The sequence below is a fragment of the Bactrocera oleae genome, chromosome 4 (genome assembly GCF_042242935.1).
Source record: "Bactrocera oleae isolate idBacOlea1 chromosome 4, idBacOlea1, whole genome shotgun sequence".
Lineage (NCBI taxonomy): Eukaryota > Metazoa > Arthropoda > Insecta > Diptera > Tephritidae > Bactrocera > Bactrocera oleae.
The window spans coordinates 73,212,559-73,240,344 of NC_091538.1; the positions used below are offsets into that span (position 1 = coordinate 73,212,559).

Here is a 27,786-nt window from a genome sequence, read left to right on the forward strand (position 1 = left end):
AAGAATACTGGTCTATCTTGAGATTCTTTGAATTTGGCCTTAAAATTTTACTTAAAAATATTCGCAGACTGTTTTAGTTTCCGCTCTTCTTCAAATTATTTTGGCATGAACGATTTCGAATGCAATTATTCATAACAAACTCAAATTAGACTTTCTTACTTACCTTCTTGATAAGCAGAGTGATTTTTCTAGTTAAAAATCACTGATCTATTTTCTCTAACCCATCCTTATAAACAGATTTATTCTGCTGTGATGTTTGGCAACGCCTAATACAGCCAAAATTTATTTTCGCGAATGAAATGAAACCAAAAGTGATTCAGTTTTTTTTATAGACAGTTTATTTTCAAATCTATATATTGCCAGCATTTCTAGTTACAGTTATTAATATTATTATTATGGTTTTGTTGCAATTGTGAATTCATTTGATCAGTTTAGCTGAAAAAATATACCCTCAAAACGCTCTATGAGCATGGATAAACTATCCGTCTACATTTAATCTGTTTACAAAGTTATTAACAATCCCGGGATATACAAATGTTCAATGGGTTTATACACGTTTACAATAGGACCACAAAATCTCGTTTTCAATGGGAATACATTGCTCGCAACAAAATTGAAAAATAAACTTAGCACACTAATCCACTTAGGCGTATTCAAATTGTGAACATACATACATATAATAGAAATGCGATTGCGATAACTAAGCCTTATATACATTTACATACTATGTATGAGTGCACAATACATAAATGATTATGTGGTAACCTACACACATACATCTGTAGAGTAAATAAATGGCTGATTGCAGAAAAATATTTCAAGTTTTAACTTTTGCCTGTATATACACATATATATGTACAGTTATATGATTAATATGACGCAATGCCTTAAACATATGTACTAACAATCACTGTTACATCTACTTACACATACGAATTTATAAACACTTTTGATTTTTGATTTGCGAATGCACAACTAAGTACTTAAGTTTACAGTACAGTTCCATTTATACACATTGGTTCAATTAATGTCCACTTATAAGTAAATATATGTATATAGGTGTTCCCAAGACTATCAGAAGACTTTTCGAGTTCTTAAAAAACGTAGTAAATCATTCTAAATACTATTAAAACTTTGTTTTTGTGTCTCTTTAAAAGCGTATCGTTTACTTTCACTTAACTTATGCCACTAGAAACTATATACTTACTTACAAGTATATTTGTTAGTTGATTTTCTCTCTATATATTGTATACTTGTACATATATGGTGTATGTATAGTTGTGTATACATACATATGTGCCACCGCTATATATATGTGTCTGTAACAAAAGTACATTTAATGACGAAAAATCCTTTAATTGGCTTTTGGAAGATGGCTGGGACATGTGACTTGTGTCCAGATTGTCAGCGCGCTGTAGCTATTCAACTGTTGGCCGGAGGATGAGCGGGTGAGCGGGTTGCCACATGTCGAGGCAGTGCAGAAGGGCAGCGAAAGAGAGGTAGAGAGTATTGGAGACCTAATTAACACCAAAATCTTCCAAGTGCGTTATTTACTTTCGGGTTAATGAGATTACATACACATGCTTATATAACACACTCACACACACACACACATATACACTCATACATGCGTGCAGATTATATTTGCACACAAACGCTAAATTGAGTTGAGATGCGCGTAGCGCTGTAAAAGAGTGTGGCAGCCACAAAACGGCAGTGAACATGAGTGTGTTCGTATGTGTGTGCGAATGGATGTGTGCTGATGTGCTCAAGTTGGTTTCCCGTTTTCGTGAGGACACAAAATGCAGTTTTAATTAACTTTGTGCACCACCGCCGAGAAAGCCAACTTTTCAGCAATCACACACAGGCACACAGTCACAGCGCCGCTCACGACTCGCGCTATTCATTCGTTCCCTTACTCAAATAAGGAAATGAAATTGGCTCATGTAGCAAAAATAAACAAAATGGCACTGCACGCACACACACTTACATACATATAATGTTATATAATAAATATATACAGTTGCAACAGCCACTGCAACCAAATGACTGGCTGCTGAACTCGCCGCTTGGCGGTGACGAGCGGTTTATTTACCTTTAAGTATCGAACTTCAGTTGCTATCAAATCACAAATTCGGTGAGTTGGTGTTTGTATGTGTGTGTGTGCTTATTGCTTGTCAAGTTACATGTGCTTGGCCGTTGTCTGTCGGTTGGACGATTTCCTATGGTCGAGTGCGCTAATAAACTTAAACTGCAACAAATTAACATATTAAGCTATTATACTTGTATTGTATTTGTTTAACACATTTCGATTTTATTTATCAAATTTCTCAAGTGAACTACTTAATTATGTTTTGTTAAAATGTTATGTTAAACTATAACTATTAACTACATTTCAAGCAAAGTCAATAATAATATTAATTTTATAACGCATAATAAATTTACTCTTACAAATTGGGGGGGAATTGAAGTTTACTGACCAATTTTTGTAAATTCACAGAAAATATTGAAATAAAAGTAGAGAAAGTGAATCAACAACGAAGAAATAGCTTTTGTGGAATCAAGTGAGTCTTCCCAAAGCTAACAAATAAATTATAGCGTTCGATCAGAGCTTGCTTATTGATTACACTTGTGAGAAGAATATAAAACTCCGCTAGCTGGCGCATGGGTCGAGATATTGCCAAATCAGCATTTATTATCTGATGTACATATATCATATTCGTGAGCTATAAAAATGCAAACATAATTTTTCTTTTTTTTTTGCTAACATGATATCGTTTTAGGAAAAAATAGGGTTGCATTTTGCCGGAATCTACTACAACAAGATCTAAATATTGCCTACTGCAAAAGGTTTTCTTTATTGAAACAACCAACAGAATATTCTAAATAACATGACCCACTCAATGTTTAATTCCAAAATGAAGACTTTAAATATACTTTTCGGAAGGTTTTCGTATGACTGTTATTGGGCTTTATTCGTTATTGGCCTTGGAACCACTTTTATATCCAATAGTGCGGAACAAAATGCTGTTCAATTATATCGAACATTCTTTCCTAAAGCATTTTTGACGTTTCCTATGGACTGGGAGTCTCGCTGATTGAAAATCTCCGCTTCACACTCAATTAATTTCGATTTGCTGTGAAGTCACCATGACACCACAAGATTCCCAACTGAGTTATCAATGTCGCACTTGATCCACCATAATGATGAAACTTTAATTTTTTTTTATTTAAAATAAATTAGGAAAAATTGTCACAACAGGAGCAAAAAAGTCAATTACTCACCGCAACATCGCTTTATTTGCTTATATATTTACTTACCAAAGAAATTGCTGCCAAATTTCCAGGCGAGTTCACTTCCATGAGCAAACACTTACAACTCGAAGCATCCGCGCGGGTGAATGTGCGGCAGCTGTGTGTTTATTTGCAGCGGAAGTGCCATATTTGCACACACACACTCACCCAACCGCATGTACTTTTCATTCTAGTCACATCACATTCTCAAGTGGTATTTGTGTATCGCATATGCTCGGAAAGTTCTTCGTTGCTTGTTATTTGCATAAGGAGGGAATTACACGCGAGTGCATCGATGGCGCTGCGTGTGTGCGTGGTTGGGGTAGTGCGGTTGCGGGTGTGGTGGCGAGTTTGCTGAAATGTCGCAAGGGCATGGCGGGCGACAGCGCTACTCTACACGAGTTGCCATAGGTGAATTTGCCACTTCTTACTGACTTTCGTCTGTTTGTTTGTTTGCTTGTTTGCTTTCGCTGCTTGCTTTGGTGTACTTCTTGTGAATCAACCGGCGAGGAAGATGTGCAACATCAATGGAATCACTGGGCGGGGATTGGTTGGATGGTGTTACTCTTTTTGTTGTTGGTGTTTACTGTTATTACATGCTGTGTATTTCAGTTGCATGCTCCGTTCGGTTAGTATCTGCAAAACATGAGTGAGCAACACAAACAATGACTGAGTTAAGCCGACTCCAGCTTTTTTAGTTTTTCAAATATGCGTTTATGTGCACATGCCGTTATGCAACAGACAGAGTGCTTGTAGGACAACTACTTCAGAGCCACTTGCGAGGCAGTGTAGCATGTGGACGCACTTGACTCACCTCGTTTGCATGTGTTGTAGCGTGGCGATACAAAAGTAACGACCACGCTACTCAACTACTCTCAGAATCAAATCTTCCCGCTGCGGCTGGGTAGCGTGCGTTTGCGTCCGCAGAGAATGCGTTGGAAGGCGCGTCGGAACTCTGGATTGAATATGGTGTAGATGATCGGGTTGAGTGTCGAGTTGAAGTAGCCCAGCCAGAGAAATAGTGATGTGAGTGCGGCGCTGATGTTGCATTCTTTGCAGAGCGACAACATGAGCGCCATGACGAAGAACGGTAGCCAGCAGATGGCGAAGACGCCCGTGATGATGGCCAATGTTTGAGCGGCTTTGCGCTCGCGTTTCGCTTCGAGCATTTGACGGCGTTTAGCCAGCTTGTGGTACGGATTTGGTATGCTCGAGAGCAGCTTGTTGGTTGAGCTGGCTTCCTTGCCGGCTGTGGGCGGGTTTGTACCAGCGATAGCCAAGTCCTGTGCTGATGTGGTTAACGTAATTGCGATCGATTGTTGCTGGTGCGCAGTGCTGGCCACCTCTTGCGAGACTGTGGAGATTTCACCAATAGCGGAGATTTGAGACTGTTTAGTAGGGAGCAAAGTGAAAATTACATAAAAAAAATTCTTAAAAGATACGCGAATATTAAACTTTATATATGAAGTTTTAAACTCGATTAGAAATATAAAATAAATAAATTAAAGCTAAAAGTTATTTTCGTGGTGAAATGACATCTTCAAAGAAGAAAAAACTCCTCTTTCTTGGGGAACATCTTATTCAACCCCGAGTGTTTCATAGAAAGAAGTTTCCGAGTGCAAATTTTGACAATTCTTGCTTGCTCTTTCAATTGATTAGTTTCTTTGTATAGAGACCTTATCTATATAAAGAGCATCAGGATTCCTGGAGCTAGATGACCAGTCGTAGTTCTAGAACTGAGTTAGTACTCTGCTTTGTTGCTCTTTTTAAAGATAGTTTTAGAATTAAAAAATAATAATGTTTAAACACTTCAACATTGATTTCGAGCAACATTTTCATTTTCAGGTAAAGGCAAACAGGAGTAACTTACGCTATCACGTACATATAATATATGGCAGAGTTTTATTTTGCACTAGCAGCTCTTTTAGCGTTTTTTTACATAAAAAAATGCTTTAGCAGCAAAAACTTGCATATCTAGTGATAGTTAGCCGTTCGGAACGCGACGGTCATCAACAAGCCAAATGGTCTAACATTCGAACTGCTGGTGGATAAATTCTTACATGTAACAGTATATAGGTATTTCTTGCCCACGGGTTATTAGTAATGTTTACCATAGACCGAGTTTTACCTGCATATATAACGATATGCCATACTTTTGCTTGTTTGATTTTGCATAACAACAGATGCCTTTTATCCACGCATTTAATATATAATTTACTGACATATTATTTATTAGCGCTCCGCTTAGTTAAAATACGTATCCTCAAGTCGCTGGCAATAGCTTAGTATGAAGTCAAGAGCATAACTTTTTCACTTATTTTTTAATGACTTCATCGGCATGTTTCTAATACAATCCCGATTATTGAATTTGAATGTGTTACTGTTATATTGGTTGAATATTTTAAGAACGCTTACCTCTTCCGCTTCCCCCGACGCCGTTGTCACCTCGGTTGCGTGACTTTTGCTATCAAAGTTGCTGGTGCTATACTCGGTCTCCTCGCGCATGTTGCTGATGCTAAGCGAGTTGCCGACGTTCGTTTCCATGTTATTAGCGACGACGACCGCGTTCTGTTCCGTCTTGCCAAAGCATATTTTTAGGTGCTTACGTTTGCGTTGCATCGAAGCGGAGGAGCTTTTCTGAAAGAGATGAGAATGAGAACAGTGGAAAGTGAAAAAAGTTTAATAGACTCAAAGCATTAGCGTATTAAATTATCGATTCGCGCAGACAGAGTGGAGAACACTTGGTTGTATGTACTAAGCTCATTCGGCAGCTCCTGTGGGATATGACTGCCATTATTTTCTTGCGATAAAAAGATGGAACGAAAACGAAGATAATATTTCGCAGCTGCTCATGCGGCAGACAAACAAAATAAATCATTCATGCAGGCAAACGAAGACGAAAAGACTTCTGATTGTACATTACTTTTTTACTTAGCGCTTAAGCCTCGAATTACAGCTACAGCCAGATCTTTCACTTTTCATTCTTGCCCACTCCGCTGAGCTATATTTTCGCATATTCTCACACTACTTTCGGCTCTGGTGTTAAGAAAATTACTTACGCTCTGCATAAAGTATGTACATATTTGCATTCCTTTGCTTAAGCTCAACTATGTGCGAAAGTGCGCACACAGCGACACTTGCTTGCCTGAGTGCATACTCAAGCCTCTTAATGCACCCCGTTGAAGTGGCATCATTACTTCACTTAATGACACACTTGCCGAAATAAGAAAGCATCCACCAACATATGTAGATGGCTTTGTAAGCGCCGAATGCATGAAAAACAAAAAATACACATGCCGAGCCACACACACATAAAGTGAGAGGCAGAGGCAGAGGCAGAGTCAGCGTAAACGATAAAAAGCCTCATTGAGCGCAGAACAACATAAGCAATAACCGGGCAATTGTCTGTTGCTGCAGCAGAGAGATATTGCTGAAAAACTTCTCGAAAAAATCGCCTTCTTCTCGCCTTATTTCTTCTTTTGTGCCACTCAAGCATTAATGTTTTCATCTCGGCTCCTTTGCGAATGTTTCTATTTTTTGCATTTCTCTCACTCGCCGCTCTTTGGCAACGTGTCGGCACAGCTGTTGAGTGTACTTTTACTAATTTATGAGATCTGTTTGCACTTTGCATGTGAATAGGCTAGTAATGCATACAAACTTATTTGTTTGGCGAATAACAAAGGGGATACCGCCAGGTGCCTGCTCGAGCACTTTCCAAAAACGTCCGCGTGTGTGTGTGTGCAGACAGAAGGGTGCTTAAGGATGCACATAAAGGAGAATACAAAATGAAGAAATGAAAGGGATGTAGACAATAAAAACTACGCTGCAGATGTTGGCAAAGTATTGTGGTTCCGATTTTCGCATTTCTTCCGTTTCTCCAGCGTTCTCAATACGCCGAGTTGAAAAAGTGCTTACTGTGTATATATGTTTTGGTTTTCTCCTTTCTCTAGGTTAACGACTTTCTCTCCTCGCCTCGGTTTATCGGTGTTTGCCTAAGCGGCAGATAAGATTGATGTTTATGTTCTATTATGACTACTTATGGCTAATGTACATGGAAAATGCGCTGGTACTCTCAAATACATATAAATATATTCTAAGTGGGCTGAATAATTGCTTAGTTATTATCACAATTTTTAGGTTGCTTATAAAACGCGGTGTGAATGGATTCGAAGTTGACGTTTTATCATTGGATTAGAATATAATAAATTAAATAATAAATATTATAATAAGAATATAAGAAGCGTGAAGTTTTTTGTTTTATATGGCTGGGAGAAGTCTTGGAAAGACTATGACCAAGTGCTATTATACAAGTACGTAGCAATGATAACGTCTGAACCAAAAGCAAACAGCTGCCGGCTCATATAGAAATTCGACGTCGTAAATCGAAATGGATCGGTCATACTTTGCGTCAATATTACCGAAACAAGGGTAGACTGGAACCCTCAAGGAAATCGAAAATGCCGGAGACCAGTCAACAGATGAAGAAATCTTGTACTATAGCAAATATTTATAGCATACGTGGTTGTAGGGCTTATATATGTTTAATCCGACTTGAGAAATCTATTGGAAAGATAAAAAGCTGAGAAGACCTAAAATGGTAGAAAGTAGCCGTGGTTATACCCTAGAATTGGTTCTCGGATATGAATTCGCCTTTAAGCTTTATTTTGTACCATAAAATATCGCTATTTCTTGATTGACCTCTTTTGAGGTTTCGGATAGTATTAAGGCGTGAAACTTGTCGCCGATTTGTCATTTACTTAATTAAGCAATTACTACACAAATGAAAGGGCGTTGATTGGCTTCGGAGACTGCAAAGAGCATGCACTCTGTCGGTATGGGCCAAAGCGAGTTCAAACGTTAGCCATGAAAACACATATTTGTCATTTCATTGCATATTCAATAGCGGGTAATTTTGTTGTTGCTTTTTCGCAAAATGCATATGAAGTAAATATAGTCCTATATTTGTGTACATTTTTTCCAGAGTATATGTTTGCTCTCAACTATGTTTATAGATGTTGATCATACAACGGTAATGCCTAGAGACGCCTATCTCGACTCACACGCGCTGCTGCTCATATGGACCCGCAATGAAAGAGTGGCAGACACCAAGCGATGCAATGGGTGAACGCTTTCAATTTGCTGCAAATGCCAATGACTGGGTCTATGAGATTGGGTCACGGGCAATTTCATTAAAAGCCTGCGAACAGTGGCCGCCACAAAGTGGGTGTAGAGCATATGATGAATAGCCAGCTGTAGGTGCCGTCAATTGATTGCAGCTACATTTTGTGTGCAACTCTGGAGGCAAAATGTTGCCGGCCAAAGCGGAGGGACGGGGGTTGGAGTGGAGGCGACTGTAAATTGATTGTGTTCTTGCAATGCCATTAAGAGCTCTAAAACGATTGCCTATTGACCACCACTCAATCGATTGCCGGCGGCGACATGCAACAGTAAAGTGAAAATACGCACAAAAAACTATTAGCCAGAGGTGGCAACGCTGGTGGTTGCAGACTACTGGCCGGTGGCACTTACCTGATTGTGACTAGGTGCCACAGGGAGTGGGCGTTGTTGGATGCGTCGCTGGATGCGTCTGCGTGCGATTTTGTAGATATTCCAGTAGAGCGCCAATATGGCCAAAAGTGGCACATAAAATGTGCAACATGTTGCAAAAATCTAAAAGTGAAACAAATAATTGGAAAACAATATTATTTATAGCAGAATATTTTATTATTATAAAATATTAGTTTTACAAATTTTCTGGTTTTGGAGAAGTGCTCGCGTTTACCTGATATCCCACATCCTGTGACACCATACAAATTTGTCTTTCGATTCGTTGCATGTAATCCGGATCCTTCCAGCCGAGCAACGGAGCCAACGAGATTATGAGCGCTGTAAACCAGACGCAAAAAATCATGCAGAAGACGCGACCTCGTGTGCGCACGTTGCTATAATCTATATTCGTTACAGTCCAGTATCTGAAAAGAAGAACAAGAAATAAAAAATGACGTATAAGGCAAGTTAAATATAGTAGTTTCCGTAAGTAATTGAGAATTTTGCTTTTCTTGATGCCCCAAAATAATAATATTTAATTCAATTGCCAGTAACTGCCTTCGTTTACCGTTTTGAAGTTACGTGCTGTCAATTAGGTTTTACCATAGCAGACTACTTTAGCCAGGCTAATACACCATTATTCTCATCTCATAACTTTGCTATGAGTAGGAGCACAACTCTCGTCCTAACTATGTTCCTTCCATGTGATTTAAAGTGTCATTTTTGCAGTCGTAATCGGCAATTCCAGACTCAAGTTTACCCACAGGCAAAAACCAGCCTTCCCTTGTGAAAGTAAAATCAATATATCGGCTATTGTATGAGTGATTAACAACAATAGCTTGGTAAGTGCCTTTTCATGTGTTTGCGAATCAACAAATTATTTTGTGTGTATATATGTGTAATGACAGCGCATTATGCCACACCCACACGGATTGTTGATTGTATTCAGTAAATTAGTTTTGATTTCAAATTAGTTTTGGCTTTGGAACATCAACACCAAAAAACAATAAATCAGATAGCTCATCACGTCAATAAGCAAAAATAATCAAATTATTACCTAGTAAACCAAACTCGTGCCATAAAGATATACTAACTACTACAATGCTTCTGAAGACATTTAAATAATTACTATGGCAATGTCAGTCAATACTCAGTGGGACAACGTCCGGTATGTTTTACGTGAGTACCTGCCGTCGACGGCCTTACCCGGTGCTCCAAAGCACAACGTATCAAAACAATGCGTTGATAAGCGCCCCAAATAATACGAGATTTTTGCAAGTATTATTTGGTTACCAGTGGCCAGTGTGTAGGGGCACACCGACCATCTTGGTAAGATTCGAGGCCGACCTAAAACCTCTTCCGTTTTCGAGTACGAAACCCAGTTGCTTGTGCAACTTCTTTTTTACGAACTAAAATTCAGTTCTTCCAGCATTTAGGTTTAAACCACAGCCACCACGATACACCCCAAAGGGCCGAACCCAATGAGCAGATTGAACCGAACTCCAAGGGCATTCTGCTCCCCGTGGTACCAGAGTTGAGTCTACGGTAAGACTGTGTAGCCAAAGCTACTGCCAGTTGAGTCCCGCCTTACTCAATGACTGGTGACATTTGTCGCTTGAACTTCAAATGTCTTTTTATTTGGAATCTCATTTAAAGTCTATAATATCAGTTCAAACTGAGTATTATAGCACTATTTCTGACATCATTTACTATGCTGATATTTCTGGGCAAAATAAAATAACAGTCGCAGTGCATTTGGCCAGGTCCACTTTATAGTGATGCAGAATAACCTCCCAAACAAGCTCCCGGAGCTACTGGCACGTCACTATCGATGTGTTTGGTCAGGTGTGTCCTGAAGTAACACAATTCCTCATTATTTGCCTGCTTCAGCGCGTTTATTTCCTTCAGCCGATCTAATTGTCGGCGGCACAAGTTTGAATTAACTCATAGCAGATTAACTCTGCAGATACCATCAAACACAAAACATTCCGGAACGTCAATTATTCACCGCTTGCGCCGTTTCATCGGGATTCGAAAATGTCCGTGTTCACTTTCTGTAAGCCTGATTTATGTGGTGCCATACGGTATTTGGTACAATGTTTAGCATTTCAGTTTTTTCTATTTCGAAATCTTATCTTTCGAACGCAGCATAGCGTAACCCTAACGCGCTTATACAACGCGAGATATTAATTACTGAAGTCATCTATTGGAAAATAATTAAGGTAGGTTAGGTAAATAGTATTGCAAGATAGGAATTAGTACACCTATATTAACAGTATTATATTATTTTAGGGTTATAGTGGCAAGAGTTGGGAATAATTTTGACTCTGAAGTAGAAACAAAATAAAAAATTATAATTTCAATAACCCTTTAAACGCGTTATGAAGAATTAAGAGGGCGTCAACTTATATATTCTTTAATTGTGAGAATACATATTTCGAATATTTTAAAAAGAGTATTTTCATCATTGGGGAGGGATCACAAGCTTTTCATGGCAAATAAATATTTATGCGAGTCCATTAAAGTGGATATTTGCAGCTTGCACCCAATTCTTTGGCTTGCTGGGAATCAACTATGCATTTATTGGCATTGTTCAAATTGTAGTCACAGTATTAGTTTGTTTGTATGTTTGACAGACATTTTTGGCATTCCGATAAAATACGGTATCTATGTTAGATAAGTGTGTGTGAGCGCTTTATTTGTGCGAACATTGTTTTTGTTGTAGCCAGCCGACAGCACAGGTGAGTGACTTTGACTTTGACTTTTGAAATTAGCCATGAGCGTATTTTGAGCAAAACCGTAATATTGTAAAAATGAAAAAAAAGCACAAATTTTAATTTCCACCGGACGATTTGTTTGTCTATCGCAAAACTAACGTTTGCATAGAAATATATGTGTGTGTGTGTGTGTATCTTCATCCACTTATTCATTTTTAATGCTATTATTGCTACATGCCGCAGCCGGCGTGCTGCCGCCAAGTTGCGCTCTTCCCGCGGCGGCAGCGACAACAACGACGAACAGCTGTGTCTGTGTCTGGAAGCTATAAATATGAGCAGGCGCGCATTCGTGTGTGTGTCGGTGTATTCGCCGAGGTGCAGTAAATTAAATTTGTATAATAAACATCCTAGGAGTTAAGCTGAGAGTGACATGACCCAGTGACGTTGGTATTTATATGCCAAGCAGCAATTAATATCACCACTATTTGAATATATTTGTAATTAATTACAAACATATCTCAATTACTGAAAATGACATTAAAGTTTTTCCTTTTAAATGCAAATAAAGACGCACTTGCGGGAATACTTTAAATTGAAAATAAATTCATAAACGTTAATCAGTTGACAACCGACTATAATACTCGCAGTAGGCGAGAGTAGCAGCAATAACAATAAAACTGAAGGATTTATCTGCGCTTGCTCTCACACAGCCCCACCCCCAAACCGGCCGACTTCGGTGATTGACATTAATTACATGCGGGTGTGGCGAGCGAAGTGGATGGTTAAGCTTTATGGCTTTAATAAAGTCGCTGCAATTACTCATAATTCAATGAAAATAAATGGAATAATAAAATGTAAATAAATAACTGATTTAGGTATTTACTGTGGCGAATTGTTTATTTAAATTCAGCTGCTGCACATCTCCGTTACACGGACATACATATGGTACATGTAAGTGCATAAAGCAAAGTTTACAAATGCGATGTTGTTGTTTCGGAAATATAAATATAAAAAATAAATTATGGTTAGTAGAAACTTTCCATTTAGTCAGTGTTGATATTCGCATTCAAATATTTTTACTGCAATAAATTGAATTTTTATGTTTTTTCAAGATGGAAAATATAGCTAAATATGCATTTAGGCTTCAGAGTGCAAACCATTATACTTTTCGGCTTTATAAATTACAAAAACAAAAAAACATTTTAACATAAACTTGAAACGATTTTGAAATAAAGATTTCTGCACGAACTTTAAAAATGGTAACTCATTGCTTACTAAATGCTAAGTACAAGTACGAAAAAATGTAAGGGATTAATCACAAAATCCGCACAAAAAAAGCTGCAAGTTTTATGGAATATGATTTTATCACAACATTCCGGTCCAAGCTGTTTAGCTGCATATTTACTCTGAGAATATTTATCGACTGGAAAATCCAGCATTTAAAGAGTTAAACAAATTGCTGTCACAGCTAAATGAATTATTGCAAAAGTTTCAAAGTTACATTATCTATGGTATTATACTTATGAATTTATGCAAGGATATAAAAATTAGATGAGATACTTATAAATACGTTCTTTCTATTAACATATTGAGAGTGGTTTTGTAGTCAACTCTCTCAATGATCAAGTAGACATTGGAGTTAGACCACTGGACATTACGGAAAGATGCATTGCTGCGAAGGTTGTTATCAGACTCTGGAAAACTGGACATAGTAAGGGCCCCCTTGACAGATATTCCGAAATCCGCTTTTCATTGCGCTTCAGCTTTTCACGGATGCATCAAAGGGGAAGGTTAGAGGGGAAGTCTTCTGTCAAGAGCTCTCAATAAATTTTTGTTTCAGAATGCCAGACCACTGTATTTAGCTATTTCCATATTAAACTTGTTTGGATGCCTGACTACAGCGGAATCGTCGGAAATTGTAAAGCAAATGAGCTTGCAAGAAAAGGCACTCATATCCAAATTCCATCAGGATGGGAACGAGCAGGGGTTCATTGTGCATCCGGGCGTTCGATCTATGGGCTTCGGGTGAGCTCAGCAAGTGGGGGTTAACAATCAGCACTTATGGGGTTGCTATCTCTTAGCAAGGCTCACATAGATACTTTCTCTTACACTGTCCAGCTTTCGTCAGCCCCAGGCTGGAGCATCTCAGTTGCTATACTTTTTACGAACCTGGCGAATCGGCTGGAGTAGATATTAGCCGCTTCAATAAATTTGTGGCATGCTCTAGGCGTTATGTCGATATGCGACGGTCGTTTCGATCCATACATAGGAGTTCTGCGCATCACAACGGTCAAGCGTCTATAGCAGCCTAAGTGGGATTAATCGTGGCCTAACGAGTAATCAGTCTATTTACCTAACTTAACTTAAGCAATACAAATGTGTTCATTAGCTGATAGATCTCAATAGTTTTATACGAAACTAGAAAGCTGATGAATATTGATTATTTTGTGCCACGAAGTTAAAAGATTCGTTGCCGAATATGAGGAATTCATCTCACAATATATAAATATTTATAAATTATTTAATATATTGATAACAAAAAATATACGGTCGTTTCCGAATAGAATACCTGAGATTAAAAATGCATAATCGCATTTTGAAAGAAGGAGGGAGGGAGCTTTTCATTTGTATATTTACATTTGCTTTATTGTCGTCACTAATGAAAATCTCTCAACTGCAATGAGTTATTATGAATATGGCGAAATATGCAAATTACCTGTCGGCTGCAATCGCCACCAGATGCAGTATGGACGCTGTGCAACAGAGCACATCGCACGAAGTCCAAATGTCGCATAGCTCCGGGCCAAGTATCCAACCCTCGCTAATCTGCATGAAAGACAAAAACAATACAATACATAAAACAAAGATTTAACGGTTGTTTAAATTTATATACGCAGCGTGTAAATATTTTTTGGTCGAGGGGCAACATGGAGTGAACTTTTTCATGGCAATATTCTTAAACAAATTTTATTTATTTTTACAAATTTTATTACCCCACCATATTCTGAATTTTGTAAGGATTACGCCAAAGTTAGGGAGACATTTTAGTAAGCTCTCTTCTCTGTTTTTTTAAGGTATCCCTATTAATATACATAAATCGCGATGTGAATGAGTAAAAGAATGATAATTTTAAATGATTTCCCATTCACTCTTCCAGCCCTTGCCGCAAACGGACAGCGATTTGCGCAAAGTTTATGCGACACTTACCTCGTAAACCGCACCGAGTGGCATCACCAGGCATGCCACCAACAAGTCGGCCACCGCCAGCGAGACCACCAAGTAATTGCCCAAATTCTGTAGATTGCGCTCCAGTATAATTGCCGCTATTACAAAAACATTGCCTGTTGCACACACACGCGCACCCACGCACACATTTAAATTTTTGTATTTTTGCATTGTTTCATATATCACCGTTGTTTCGAGTGGCACGTTTTAAATGTTTTATTTTCCGTTAATTTATAGTTGTCAACACAGGCGCCAAAAGTTTATGTTTCCCATTTGCATTTTTTTATTAGCACAATTCGCATTTATTTTATTTCACATTCCACATTTTTTGTTAGTTTAATTTGGATTTACGGACCGCATTGATATTTATTGCGTGCATTTTTTTATGTGAATCCAATTTGTTTGCGGGAATATTTGCAGCAGTGGGAGCAATAAAAGTGGCAACCCCATTTTACGGTGATGTTTATATATATAATTTAATGATTTTTGTATTTGTTTTGACGAAGTTATTAGCATTGAATAATGCAGCGATGTTTAATTATCCGCAGCATGAAAAAGAGGGAAATCAAATTAGTGTAAAAATATGGCAATATTCTGTGCAAATATTATGGAGGTCTTCTTATTTGTGTACTTATTTGAAGCTTAATAAGTAATAAAACTAAACTGAATTACTTTTTATTGATAAAATAAATGGAGTTATCTCTCTTTCAGCCCACTGTATAGTTTATTTGAATTTCGAAATAAATTTAATTAATTTGAAATAAATTAAAAATTATCTAATTTATTTTCAGTGATAAATGATATTTTTTTCATGATGTCTCACATTAAATATTATACTTCACTTTTCATTAAAAGAGGTGGCAAGGTAGAATTTATGTGCTTCTGATAGTTGAACTGCTCAAAGTCCCACGACCCCTTGAAAATCGGGCGAAATAAAAAACTTTCCTTTAGGAGAATTTCTTCAATAAAATTGAACTGGTAAGATAGTCAGCCGACTTAGACAAATTTTTTGGTAAATTGGTTCATAAAGAGAAGTCTACGAAATAAAAATACGAAGTTTTTGAACAATATTAAAATGATAAATGTTACAGAAAATATCAACTAAAAACTGTTTTGAAATGACAGAAGACTGTCGTATTTCTGCTCGAAATCAGAGAGTTACCATCTGGTAAGAAAATGTAGTTATGAACAGCTGAGTCTGCAAAGTGAAGTAGTTTATAACTAGTTATAATTATTTGGCACTTATTAGTTTTTTCTGCTTTAATATTTTTTATTTATTTTTTAGCTACACGTGGTGTGTTCTCTTTCTTCAAGGATGTGCATGGATAGTTAATGCTTTTAACTGCATAGTTTTAGGCGCATTTTTTTGCAGTGCCTATCAAACTGTTACAAGTATACTAACATACGGGTGAAGCTATTAAAAACATTATACAATAAAAAGATTATTATCTTGAATTTCACCGGGCAGTTTGTATGGCAGATATATGCCATAGTGGTCTGATCTGAACAATTTGTTCGGAGAGCATAGTGTTGCTTTGAATAATAATCTATTCTAAATTTCGTGAGGATACCTCGTCAAATGAAAAAGATCTGAGAGACTCTTAAAAACCACTCTCAATGTTTTTTATTAGCATTTCTCTATTACTCGATTTGCCTACATAATAAGTAAGTATACTTCGCATATCTGTTATTTGTATGCATTCGCTCGTTGTCACAGCAACTGGCACTTAACCTTAGTCCAGGGTCAGTAAACACTTTTGCGCCAAACAGCCGTGAACTTTGCCGTAGCTGCTGGCTAAGGAAATTGATTTTGAATGTCACTGTTTCGGCTCTGTTTACAAATTCAAGTAAGTACTCTGGTGCTCAGCTATATGTAAGGTACACAGTGGCGCGATAGTGCCAACCCTATAAATAAATAATAAATGTGACTAAAATTTAAGAAAACAAAAATATGCACGTACGTATATGTACACAGCGTTGTAGCATTGACTGACTCATTCCTTTCACGTTTTTACGACCGTTTTATGTCTGTGCTCATAACGCAAAAATAACTTAGTACCCGAAGCTCATAACCTCTGAATAAACTGCTTCTTAATGTCGGACACAATGCATGCACACCAACACGCACATACTTATATGTATGTACACCGGCTGCCGCCATGTGCGAGTGTAAATCAAGACAAATAGTCCGCTTGTTTGTGCTAGTGCGCTCACAGCCCACCTTGGTGCACTTAATGACTTTTCGTTCAACTCAAGTCAACATGATGCAACATCAAATAAGGTGGCAACAACTCACATGCCACATGCAACCGATGCACTGCAAATACATCCACCAGCACAAATGCGCACAGACACACACATAAATGCTCCCGCATGTCTATTTATTGCAGCCTGCCACAAGGCGCCCTCACACACATATACACACACACATGCAGGCACGCAAACAAGTAATCTCAAAAGCGATTTGCTGTCAACACTTTCTCACTTCTTCGCAAACCCACAAGCTCACAAACACCCAAACTCAAAGTATCTGGGCTTGTGTGCAAATGACGCTCTTGTTGCCGTCGCATTCTCCAAACTTGTTCACATAAAAATGCAATTATGTGCGTGTATTGGTGTGTTGATGAATAAACTTTCGTTTTCATTTAGTTGATGGCAGTTTAACCTTGCCTAACCTCCAGTCCAAGCACACACTTACACACAGATATATATGTGCATATAAAGGGTTGCGCGGAATGGATTGAAGACAAAGGGAAATGGGTGTTTCTGGCAAATTTTCAAGGTAAGCAAGAGTAGCAAGTAGGTGGCTTTGGAGTTGAGAGTTATTCTGTCATTTTGTTTTAAGAAACAGTGAAGATCAAGGAAAAACGTTACACCAACACCGGTTTCAAATTAGTCTGCTACCTCTACTTGGAGTTGATACTAAAATTGGCCTCTGCGCATAACGACACACCCTGTGTATCCACTCGGTAGAGCTTCAGATGAGTGAAATATTTTAAGCTGAAATCTTGCGTTCCGGTAACACGTACAAATGCATATTTATTAGTGCATTCATGACTTTATGAATTCTTGTGTGCTCTTCCATGGCAATTCCATCCATATAATATTTTGTTTCTGAATTCAACGGGTTTCTTTTTTATTTCCCTCAATTAAATTTTTTTTTATATTTTTTTTTTGTTTTAACTTTCAGTTTATGCTTCCTGTTGCATACACATGAGAAAGATTGGGGTTGAGCCATATGGGTTGGTCTCAAACCAGTCCATCAATCCACTTAAACAAATTACAGAGCATATCTGCTCAGATCAGGCAAATATGAGCGCTTTACAAACAATCGTGTTACGCCATATGGCTTAGAAATTCTCGTATATGATTTTTTACTGAATAACCGACAATTTTGTGATTGCTTGATTTATACTATGTTCCGACCGACACTTAATCACGAGTTTTAGGCTGTTGAGAATACCTATTAGCTCACTAATCTACTAGATTTGTATGACGAAAAGTGACACTTGTTAATCTCGTCACCGAGAAGATTTGAAGCTAATCTACTCGAATTTCCCTGTGCGACTCTGATTTAGCGCCATCTGTTTTTCAGTATTCAATATCACAGCTGATTTAGAAACTATAAAGAGAAAAATATTTAAACATTCAAATAAATTAAAAGCAATGTATCTGAATTCACCAATTCAAAAATATGTTTGGAATAGTAAATAGATTAAATCAAACCTTGTCACTTAAAATTTTTTGTTTGAACAGACGTTAAAGATAGACACCAGAAAAGAAAATATACGCCATATTTCACAGTTTTTCATCGATAAAGGCGAATATTACTTAATCAGTTCATTCTAACTATGTTAAATAACATATTAAATTTAATGGAAAAATGTACATTCGTTTATACGAGACCCAGTCCAGATAAAGGCGAATATTACTTAATCAGTTCATTCTAACTATGCTAAATAACATATTAAATTTAATGGAAAAATGTACATTCGTTTATACTAGACGCACCCTCCCTTCGTCGAATAACACCCAACTTGTCTTGCGCATTGTCTAAAACCTTCCCCCAAGTGATAGAAGAAATCAACTAGCCAAGCTTTTGAAAAGAATCTCATGTGACTTTCTTAGCATAATGTCGCTCATCTTTAACAAAAAAAGCACCTAAGCTGTTTCATGTACGAGTATGTGTATATATTATTCGCATGTGCAAAAAATTTTATAATACTCTTTCAGGTTTTGTTACATATTCTAGTAGGACATGAAATAGTTTCTTGGCATCAGGCTAAAACAAAAGTCTGGCAGAAGTGAAACAATAAAGACACTGAAAGCAGTCAACAGAAGCTATGTAAAGTAAATAGTAAATATCTAAGTAAATAGTCGACTGCTATGTGATGGAGACATTGAACACGACAGTGCAGCAGAGATAAAAGGTATAGTCCTTTTTACAAATTTATCTTGCCGGTATTTTTGATTGTAAATTACAGTAAATCCAATTTGTTTCTAACATTTTTTTAATTCGTTTAATTTTTCGCCTTCTCTCTTCTTGAACTTAACATACTAGTCACATGGCTCATGACTTACAAATATTTCTGTTGGTTCGACATTTTTTCGTGCGGGATCTTGGCCAAAGTCTTTTGATAAGCCCAAAAACATTGACGTTTCAATAAATAAAATAAAAAAAAGTACGTGTGGCCCTCGGTGACTGCCGCAGTAAAGTTATTGTATTGCATTTTGTATCAACTTATGCAATTATAATTATTTATTTATTTTTAAGGCAGTATATTTTTGTTTTTCTTTGATATTAAATCAAGTTTTATTTTGATATTAGTTCAAGTTACACTTTTTGAGCGTGGTGATCGATAAAAAAACCATTTTTTTTCTTTTATTGAATAGATAATTAATATTGTTTAAAATATTTCTATTATTCTACAAATCATGTACGTTATTCAGAAATGTTTAACATAGAAACTATAGGTAACTGAAATACGAAACATAAGTTTGAGGCTTGATATCCTCTAAGTATCTGGAAAAGACCGTGTCAATGGTGGTCAAATATTTTGTTGTGGATTCTTGTGGATCATTATTCATTTTCAAATTCAATTTTTCCGAAAGAAAAGTTGCTCTGATGTTTTATCAGCGAAGTTGATGTAGAAATCGCCAGCAAAGATATGCAAGTGGAATATTATTACCATTGATAATCCGAGATAATGTTCCAAAAGGATAAATTTACCAAAATAATAATAATAATGCTACTAATATTATGAGTCCGAATATTGAATAATTTATTTTCAATTAATTACACTTTTATTAAATATTAAAATATATAAAAATGTTTTTGAATCACTTGCTTTCCCTACAATTGAAACGGAACATTTGAATTATGCGAAAATACACCTAAAAGTATGCAAACAGTTTGCGCACACTTTGTGTGTTAGGTTCATTTCCGTTACAGAATTTATTGATTCAGTTCCCGCGCTCAAAACCTGCGTTAGAAGCTATGCAAGAGCTTAATAAAATAAATAACAGAAACGACGAGTATTTGAACAGCGTCTTCATGATTATTTTAATTTTCCTGGTTGATAGTTGAGCCGTTATAAATTAATTATGCAATATTTCATATATTAATTTAAAAAAATATATATATATGTGACCACATGAACGGATTGTGTATTAAAACTAGCGAATTGGCAATACAAATAATAATACTTCGCTGAGAAACTTAACTCTAAGGATTTCGCTGAAAAATTTAATATAAGGGCCTTAGAATATATAACATTACCATAAAGCAATTTTCTGTTATATTATTAAAATTCGATATAATAACAAAGTCTTAGTATGAAAAATAGCAATTCCATTTAGATTGCTATACTTCCTCGCTGTAAGGAGAGGGTTGACGCTCTACGCATGAAATCAAAAGCAAAACGAGTATACAAAAATAACAGCAAAACATATGTGTATAAAGTTATGAGAAAACATGAGCTGCACCAGGATTTTATGCTTGAAGGTTCTTTTTCATTTCGAGGAAGCAATTTAGGTTCATGCCTTTTATTTTCAGTAATAAGGTAGAAAAGTAATAAAAGAGAATTCTAGAATGAAACTAATTGTTTGGAAAACATTTCAAAAATCAGCAAATTATAAAGAAATATTGTATACATGTACATAGAACTACTGCAAAGCAAAAAAAAAACGTTGTGCTTTTCTGCTGTCTGGGGCCGGCTGAATTAAATTTAATGAATGCAAATTTTTATATAAACATTTTATTATACATATGTACAAATATACTTCTTCCGATTTCTTGATTTAGACTCTGAGTTCAGAAAAGTTTAGCAGTTTCTCAAATTGAGAACCCCCGTAATGCATTGAATATAAGAAGTATTGAATAAATTTAAATACTGCCAAGTCCTTTGCATAAATTTAAAGTATATAAAAGTTTAGAACACACGAAGCGATGAACTAAGAAAGTTGTTTTTCAATGCAGCAAACGATTAGCAAAAGATTTGTATTTCAATTGGAATTGGGCAATAAAATCTAACAATGTATGAAATCTTTAACGCTTCACTATCTAAAGCAATACAGTACTTTCTTACTTTATATATAAAACAATAATGAATATATAGAAACTTTATATTTCTATAAAACTCATATACACACACACCACGAAGTATTTTTGTACTTTTATTGTGAATTTAATTGAAATAATTCTGAATTTTATGTGTTAAATGGCTTGGCTTTCAGTTAATTAATTTCACAAAGAGCCACGCAAACCACAGTGTTTGAATCTAAATGTTATGCAATATATATTTACAACACTCGTGACACACGCTTGTTTTGTGACGTGGTAGCATTTGACAGAAAATCGATTTTTATTGTTTATAAATAACACAAAGCTTCTGCATAGATCTTATGTATACCTGATAAGAAGTCGCTAATTTCCTTTGAGAATTTGAATACTCACAGACTTTAGTATTAGAAGAAATGAGAAGAGCTAACTGAGCAAACGACTTTTCTCCTATTATCAGCCAGACAGTATATTTATCTCTAGCAAAAAAGTCATATATGTTATGTCAGTTCAGTTCCAAGAGGACTTATCAGCGCATGTGTGAATTATTTTAACCATTTTAAACAAAGGAAACTCATATGAATATAAATATCAAGTTACTGAAGTTGAAAATTTGCATGAACTTAAACAAATTTATTCTTTCTGATGCACTCGCAGTCTACACCTCTCAACACTTTTCTAAAGCACTTAATGAATGTGTAGAAGTAATCAACCACACACATACACACTCATACACTTGTATTATATGCATTTGTTCGCCAACTACTCACCTATTATGGTTATGAAGATGAGCAGACCCAACACAATGGACATGACTATCATTTTCACCATCGCCACCGTCGGATCTCGGGTTCTGAAGCCATCGCCATAGCCCATAATATCATCCAGTTGCTGGTCATCAAACTCATTACGCTCACCTATAAACACATCAACAATATTGTTACTGGCATTCCGCATCCCGCCGCTGCTGTTAAATGTAATGAAACCGTCAGTGTTGCCACCATCGCCCAGGTTCAATAAAATGTTGTTGCTGTTGCTCAAGTTGCCGCTAGTTCCATTCAATACAATTTGATATGCGCTCGTTTCATTGGCGTCGAACAACATTGATGTAGCATTGCTGTACACTTTGTTGTAGATGTCGTAGTTGTCCAAGAGTGGTGCATGCAGGTCGGTGGCGGCGCCGTGCACCACAGGCGTCTCAACGTCCAGGTCGGTGTAGAAGTGTTGCGTTGTACTCCAAGTTGCGATTGACGGTGAAATTATATCACCCAGCATATTGTTGCTGGCCTGCTGGCCTGTTGGCGGGGGTGTTGGCGGGGGTGTGTGCGGGGGTTGTGGGAGGTAGTGCTGGTGCTAGGTGGAGATGACTGAAGTCGCTATCGATTGAATTGGCTGCTTCTGTTTAATGTGTAGTTGTAATGCTGCCTCTTAATGGTACTGATATTATTGTGGTTGTTGTTATTGTAGTTATAGTAGTAGTAGTTGTTGTAGTTGTAGTTGTTATTGGTGGTCTTATTCGTCGAAATGTTTTCACTAGCTAGCGTTATTGTTATTGATGCTCTCACGTTGCTTGTTACGTCAGCTCCTTATGCTGTCTAGCAGTTTATTGCTATTGAATTATTATCGTCTCATGGTTCTCATTTGCTCTGACAAGTCTTGCCGTTGAATGATTTTCAATGGACAGCATCTGTAAATGTAAACGTAAACGTTAAGAGAGGCGGTGCACATAAGTAACTGGTCCTTGAACAGAAAACGCTTCACTGGATTCTCGAAGAAAATATGAGCTCTCAGGTAAGATTTTTATTTCAATGGAAATGCAATTTAATTTAGTAGAGAAAATTTAATACTCGAGCCATAAAAGTTTATAAATACAGCTGAACCCAGCAAAAATAATATTTGTATTATGGTAGATTAATTATGAATAGTAGAGTTCCCACAAAATAAGTCTTTCTAGCAAACTTGAACATAACCATAAAAATAACTCTCTGGAGACTTTTGAAAGTGAAGAATGCCTTTAATATTTGCCTACATTTTAGCGTCTGAAATATTCGAACCTATCACAACTCTTTTACTCAAGCAAATGCTACCAAAAGTTTTTACCTAAAATATTTAAATACGCGTCGAAGTGAATTGGAAATTCCACGTAAATTTCTTAAACGACCATACGTACGGATACATATATAACTATGGTATATAGCCTGCATAACTGCATATAGGAGCATGTATGCAATGTATGTAGTATAACGGAGTGTGTTTGTCGGCTTTGAGGATTTGATTTTCGTGTCTTGCCGCTTTGCGCCACAGGGTGACATTTTTATATCCCGAGTGCACATTGCGTGCACTTTTCGCATGAAACTTATTCATATATGTATAAAGAGATTAACCGTTCTTGTTGCGCCGCTGCGTTGCAACAAGTGCAACAGCAACTGGAAATATGACGATGACATCCTCAACTGTGAATCTCTGATAGCATGTGGGACTGCGAAGCCACGCACTGTGGGTACTGCTTGGAGAGTAATTCCGCGAAAATTCTTAGCTTTTTGCGATCTTCTTATGTATTCTTATTCCTAAAACTAGAGAAACTCATATATTTGTTCAGTGGAAAGTCTATGCTTCAATTAACATTATAGGAAACATGAAAAAACGGTAACGTCGGTTGCTTGATTTTTATTGATTAGAGCGTGAAGAGAAAACGAACGCGTGAAAAACTGCAGATCGATATCACAAAAACAGAGGACTAGTTCGCGTATATAACGAGGGACCGACGGATGGGAATTTTATATATATTATATATATACTTAGTAGGGTGACTGGCGTTTCCGTCTGGGTGTTACAAACATCGTGGCAAACTTAATATAACCCGTTTGGGGTATAAAAGGAGTCCTCCAACCGTAAAATGGATAATTTTGTTATTAGTGTCTTCAATTGTCTTTTAGTCTATTTTGTAGGCATGAAGGCTTCACAAGTTTGTTTATGTATATTTGTTGTGAACAGAAAAAAAGAAATTTCTTTAAGTAAATATTTGTGTGCGACACCAAACACCAATGTGTTTAATAAGTTACCGTTTATGGTATATGTTTCGATTGCCGTTTTGCACTGTAGAAAAGGTCCACTGTAGCAGCATGCAAGAGCAGCTGTCGAAAGCGCTTGGGGTGCTTATTAATATTTTATTCTCGACTACTTTCATGTTTGCTTTCATAGCTATACCTAATGAATAGATGAATACATTTTCCACCACTCAATTTTTACGTTTTTCTACAGTATACATATTAATGAAATAATATGAAGTTATGTAGTTATATATACTTGTAATCCCAGATCGACAAGAATATAAATTTAACAGGTATTTCTTTCTTTATTTCATGTTATGATGAATCAGTAAAACATTTATTTAGGATGGTGTTATTAAAATTTTAAACAATTGATAACAAGTAAGAGCTAGCTTGTGTCTTTTAATATATACATTTGTAGTTGAAAGTACACCCATAAGCCTTAGCGCCACATTAATCGCACAACTGTGGCTGCATATTACGTATACGCCAGAGTGGCCAAAATAACATTTAATTTTTGTTTGAACACAGCCAATGCCTCTTATCATTATACTAAAAGCTTCGTTTTTGATAAGGAGAGCTTTAGCTTATATGCGGTTTCTCAGAACTTTAATGCTTACTTTCCACTAACCTGATTGCATCTCCGCCATTCTTCTTATTTGAGGAGACACAATAGCATCATACGTATTTCTTTCCGGTCTTACCTGAGTCATGCTTTGAAAGCTATTGTGTTAGAGAGTTTTCACTAAGATGTCGTATAAAATAAAGCAAATGCTTCTGTATGCTTAGTTTCTTTCACTTTTAGCTGAGAATCCATGTTGGTCATGACGAAATCTTTGAAGATTCAGCTGAACATATAAATTATAGACGCTTGGAAAATGCTGCTAGAACATTTCAGCCTTCAAGTTAAGGTACAAATACGTGAAGAGGAAGATTCTAAGATGGAAGCAAATGGCCAAGAAATTTCAGTTGGTTTTGCTGTTGGGTAAAACAATATTGTAGGCAGAAATGCGTGAGGGAACACCTGCTATATACCTGCGTAGCTGTATGTAAAAATCAAGACGTCGATTGTGGCTTAGATCATTAAGACAGCCAAACACAGATTTCTATTGGAAGGCAAGCGTACAATGATTGAAGAGCTTACCTTTATTTAATTTTCGGTATGTAGGTAATTTTGTCCCAGTATTTGTTTGTACGAACGAGCCCTCGCTTGGTGCTGTTCATGTATGTGTGCAGCTTTTCTCCAAAACTATGCCGATCTAGCGACCAAAGACTCAATCTTTACGTTCCACTTGCTCCTGCTACTACGAGCACATTGTGCCGCCGCTTTGGTCATTCATGGTCACGGTCTATGAATTCACGATTGACTTTTAGTTTATGTCTGTACAATGTACGTGTCAGCGCATATTGTTGTTTTTGAGACGCTTATTGTTTTGGTAGCAAATAAATTCGTATGAATCATGGGATCTGCTAGGCAGTGAACCATCTCGCAAACCAAACAAAAAATAAGTGTATAGAAGGTTTTGATTTTTTAGATTTCCTCGCACTTTTTTGTGCAGAAGATTTGTCAAAAAGAAGGCAAAGAATGCGAATAGAAAATCATTAAAATGTAAATTACCGTAAACAAACAAATGGCTACAGCCGAAGAATTTTTTTGGTTTTTTATTTCCCAGCGTTTGTTTACGCAAAACAATGTGTGCGTCCATGCCGACAACAAATCGTAAAACTATATTTTTATTGCCGTCAAAATAGTAATTCATTTTGGCAATCCCCTAAGCCTCATGGCTTGTCAGTTTACTCACTTTTTAATTTAAGAAACTATTTCTTTTAAGATCATTTTCATTTTTTTATTCATTAATTGGGCAATTGAACTGAACAACAATACCAAATATTGAATATTGCTGGAAATTTTTTATAAATATACAATCCCTTTACAAAGTGAATATATAACTTTATTTAAAATTTTAAGTTTTTAAAGTCTTGCATTTTCACTTTCATTATTTAATATGGTAGATGCTTCTAAAATATTTTTGCTCCTGCTGAGCATTTATTTTATTGTGGTTCGTAATGAATTGTTTATTATGAGCTCACTTGTAGGCAATTTATATTATTTAGGCATGGAAAAGAAAAATGGATTTCCTAACAAAAGCGCTCGACCAAAAGATGATAGGACGTGAAACGAAAGTACTTGAATATTAGTTTTAATGAAGCTGAAGTTGAGTACTCACCTAATGGCTTTAATGCTTCAGCTGCTGCGGTAAATGGCTCTTGATTATTTTTTTGACTGCTTTTTTAGATTCTGGTATTTATTCTTAGAAAGAATGCTAATATTTCGATTTTTGTTTGTTCATTTGGAATTTCCACTAATCCGTTTGTGTAGAATATATTTCTTAGGTATAGTTTTTAGTAATATTATATATATGTACGCATGCTTAATTTATTTTGGCTTAAATTTATTCAATTCCTTGACTGTATAGGTACAGAAGCCGCGGTTCGTTGTCACCGTAACCGTCAGCGCGTTTACTGAAAGACACTTCAACTTTCTACACATGCACTCACACATACACACACAATTGCACGCGCCATCCATGCGCTTAATCAATGCAAGCTACACTAACAATTCTAGAGCACTTCAGTCGCATGGGTGATTAGATTAAACACTTAAATTTGCTTATTGTACGAAACCATCGGCACCGCGTCGGTGTGGCCGCGAATTGATTTTATCAGCAACTTGTTTTCCAGCTTTACATCGTGCGTTTAGCGCGCGAATGCTTTTGGCAAACAGCACAATGGAAGAATGCATGAAATGAAATGGAAATACCACAAAATGCAAATAATGCCCTTAAATATGTAAATATCTGGGGCTGTGCGACCGAGCGGGCGAGCATCCGTTCAAGCGACCGTGTGAATTGGCTGGCGGCGATACTTCTTGTCGATTTATTCACCTCAACTCGTGCTGAACGTCAGACCAACTGCGCGTCTACTCAATTCAATTGTGCGTCTGTGCTGTTGCTGTTGTCGATGTTGCTATTGTTGAAAAAGTTATTGTGGCCAACTGACAGCTGTTACACACACTCACACGAACTCACACCGTTGACACTCAGCTGTTCTGTTTTGTAGAGTTTTTTCCACTTGACGCAAACGCATGGAGCCTTGATTTTCTCAGCTCGAGAGAGCGCATTTCGTATGCCGCTCTGAGAATTTTCCGTATATGTTCGAATTTCGAAGTAAAAACGCTCTTAAATATTTCTGCTGTTCTCTTATAAAGCTAGTCTACAAAATGTACTCCACAAAACGAACGCACTTTTCGAACTATACAATTCCTTTTTACCGCCCAAGTGTTGATTGCGAATCTGCAAAGATCCGAAACTTTTCATTTCATTGCCGCTGCTGG

At 36.8% G+C, this 27,786-nt stretch overlaps 1 protein-coding gene across 3 annotated transcripts; it reads right to left on the bottom strand.

The window, feature by feature from the left end:
* Nucleotides 1–315: 315 nt before the first annotated feature.
* Nucleotides 316–27,786, bottom strand: 5-HT1B (5-hydroxytryptamine (serotonin) receptor 1B). Of its 3 annotated transcripts, none has more exons than XM_036367691.2 (11): nt 26,621–27,786; nt 22,113–23,029; nt 14,766–14,899; nt 14,275–14,384; nt 9,077–9,266; nt 8,824–8,964; nt 5,710–5,931; nt 4,109–4,682; nt 3,322–3,930; nt 2,096–2,251; nt 316–1,426 (listed from the first exon to the last, which is right to left on the bottom strand). In XM_036367691.2, exons 2-8 carry the CDS (start codon nt 22,615–22,617, stop codon nt 4,176–4,178), a joined length of 1,809 nt encoding a protein of 602 aa, XP_036223584.2. In that variant the 5' UTR covers nt 22,618–23,029; nt 26,621–27,786; the 3' UTR covers nt 316–1,426; nt 2,096–2,251; nt 3,322–3,930; nt 4,109–4,175. The 3 variants fall into 3 exon arrangements, with proteins under 3 accessions (XP_036223584.2, XP_014085814.2, XP_036223585.2); XM_014230339.3 differs by having other exon boundaries at nt 2,096–3,213; XM_036367692.2 differs by lacking the exon at nt 2,096–2,251.